Source organism: Babylonia areolata, chromosome 3 (genome assembly GCF_041734735.1).
Source record: "Babylonia areolata isolate BAREFJ2019XMU chromosome 3, ASM4173473v1, whole genome shotgun sequence".
NCBI lineage: Eukaryota > Metazoa > Mollusca > Gastropoda > Neogastropoda > Buccinidae > Babylonia > Babylonia areolata.
This window is the reverse complement of record NC_134878.1, coordinates 7,127,095-7,129,594: the sequence shown is the minus strand read 5'-3', so window position 1 is coordinate 7,129,594 and position 2,500 is coordinate 7,127,095. Positions and strand designations below refer to the sequence as shown.

Genomic DNA, 2,500 nt, shown 5'->3' with positions numbered 1-2,500 from the left:
CTCTCTTCTCATCTACACAGACCCCCTCGGATGTCCAGTGGGTGCCTCAATGACCCAACCTTTAGCTTCCGTCGTCAGAATTGTGGTATTCTTTGTCAACAGTCACCTCTTCAGTATAAGAGCCTTCCGCTTGCAATATTTTGATGGTGGTAATTGGGGTGAAACGCTGTTAACGTCTTCTCTTTCGCCGTTCGTATGGAGAGAGTTAAAAAGATTAGGCACACGTAATATAATATTCATGCACATGTATGCTAACATAAAAAAAAGCTTCTGACGTTGACCATTCCGTCAAATTTCATCAGAGGATAAAAAGAAATAAGTAACTTCAACACTGATAAACATAATTATATACAAGACAAAATGATAGACTGATAGAATGAGAGACAGATAGAATATAGTACAAGCACACAAAACCAAAAAATACCGGGTGGGAGTAAAATTAATAAATAAATAAACAACAAATAAAGAACACATTATTTTCAATAAATAGCTTAGGAAAACAAAAACAAAAACGAAAAAAAACTTTGTTTCACTCACCATGCACAATCAGCTGCGCCGGATCCGAGAACACCTGCTCGAACTCGTTGCTGGCTTTGCACATGTAGTGGCCACGGTCGATAACCTGGACCCGGGAGAAGCGCAGCGTCCCCGAGCGGTCAGAGATGCGGTAGTTCTCTCCCCTCTTGCTGAGGTCGTCGCCGTTCTTGAACCACTTGATTTTAATGGGCAGGTCCCCCCCTTGGGCCTTGCAGGGCAGCTTGAGCCGCTTGTTGTTCAGAACCGTCTGGCTCCTGGGTGGGGTGGTGATACGTAGCTCTGGAATCATACAGAATATCAATCAAAAACTCAAACCCCGGGGTTGCCTGGTGATATGGCGTGGTCATGCTGGCCTTGGGGTAACGCGTGCGTCCGCCTAAGATGGAGAAAATTTGACCGCACTGATTCGAATCCCACAGTCGCCAGTATTTTCTCCCCCTCAACTAGACCTTGAGTGGTGGTAAGTCTGGACGCTAGTCATTCGGATGAGACGATAAACCGTGGTCCCGTATGCAGCATGCACTTAGCACATGTAAAAGAACCCACGGCAACAAAAGGGTTGTCCCTGACAAAGTTCTGTAGAAAAATCCACTTCGATTGGTAAACAAAAATTGCAGGCAGAAAAAAAAAACTGTGGGTGGTGCTCTCAGCGTAGCAATGCGCTCTCCTTGAGGAGAGCAGCCCGAATTTCTCACACAAAGATATGTGTTGTGATGAGAATAGTATGATACAATACAAGAACCTTAGTGAAACCAGATCAACGTGGCACGAGTTTGAAAGGCGGTTACAACCTTTTTCCTGTTTCAAAGTATTGGTATAATTGATTTTTTTTAAAACTGAACGAGGGAATTGCAATCTCAAGAGGTAGTTCAGATACACAATGACTGACTTACTGGCCTGTAAGCTCAGTCTTGTCTCAATGAGGTGACAACCCTTCACTTACGAGCGTACTCGTCAACAGCAAGCAAGGGGTTAAAAACTGCAAAAGGCCCCATAGCCTTTGGGACCAAGGGAGCAGTGAACTCACACCCACTGTGTCAAGGGCTCTGCATGTTGGGGAACTGATGAAAATTCATTTGGGCACCTTAACTTGGAACGTGATGAAATCAGAAACTACAAACACAGAAATACATGAATAAGATTTCAGCGAGTAAAGACCACCAAAAAAATTCGGACATCAAAGATTTGATTTTCAGTAACTTGCAAAAACGAGAAATAAAACGGAATGTTTTTTGTTTTTGTTTTTTCGGGGGGGGGGGGGGGGTTGTTTTTTTGTTGGGTTTTTTAACTCAATTTACCATCAGGTGCAGCTAATTTGAGCACTCGGTGCATGAAATATCAGCAGGGGTGCTTAATATACCATCATGGATGTCATGTGCCCAAATTACTGACAGTGAAAAATAAACAAAATTAAAAGCAAAATAAAGCAACATGTAACATTTTTTTCTGTGTTGAGTCATAGATGCGCCAAGACGTGAGCGATTACGTGGTGGTGGTGGTGGGGGGGGGGGGGGGTGAGGGGGGAGACAAACCGTCACGTACAAAATGGACCAGGCATGTCTGGGAGATAAACCGCATGACTAATTGACTTGTTAATATCATCTGTCATGTAATATCCTGTACACGCGGACAATGACACACAAACACGCTTACGAGCAAATGTGAACAGCCCCTACTCAAGTTACCAACAACTGATGAGCCCAAGTTAGCATCAGTGCTCTTGTTCTGTGTTCCGTCATGCCACGAAAACGACACGTGCTTTTGGCGTTGAACTGGCACCTCAGACTGGTAAAAGAATGCTTTGTTAGCGTGTAACAACTGTTCTTTTATCAATTTCAGTAATGCAGCGAAGGCTTCAACTATCCTGAAGACTAGATTTTAAGGAAGAGAAGTTGGAATTCGTTAAAATGGGTTTAAAGTACTTCCCACCAAAGAATCAACTGGAAATTTCTGACGTGGAACA

General features: G+C 43.4%; 1 protein-coding gene across 1 annotated transcript in view; it reads right to left on the bottom strand.

The window, feature by feature from the left end:
* Positions 1–2,500, bottom strand: part of LOC143279691 (tyrosine-protein kinase transmembrane receptor Ror2-like) — a 100,683-nt gene that overhangs the window by 92,184 nt on the left and 5,999 nt on the right. Inside the window, exon 2 of the mRNA XM_076583792.1 lies at positions 538–816. Coding sequence (XP_076439907.1) covers positions 538–816 — 279 coding nt within the window. The remainder of the gene's footprint in view (positions 1–537; positions 817–2,500) is intronic.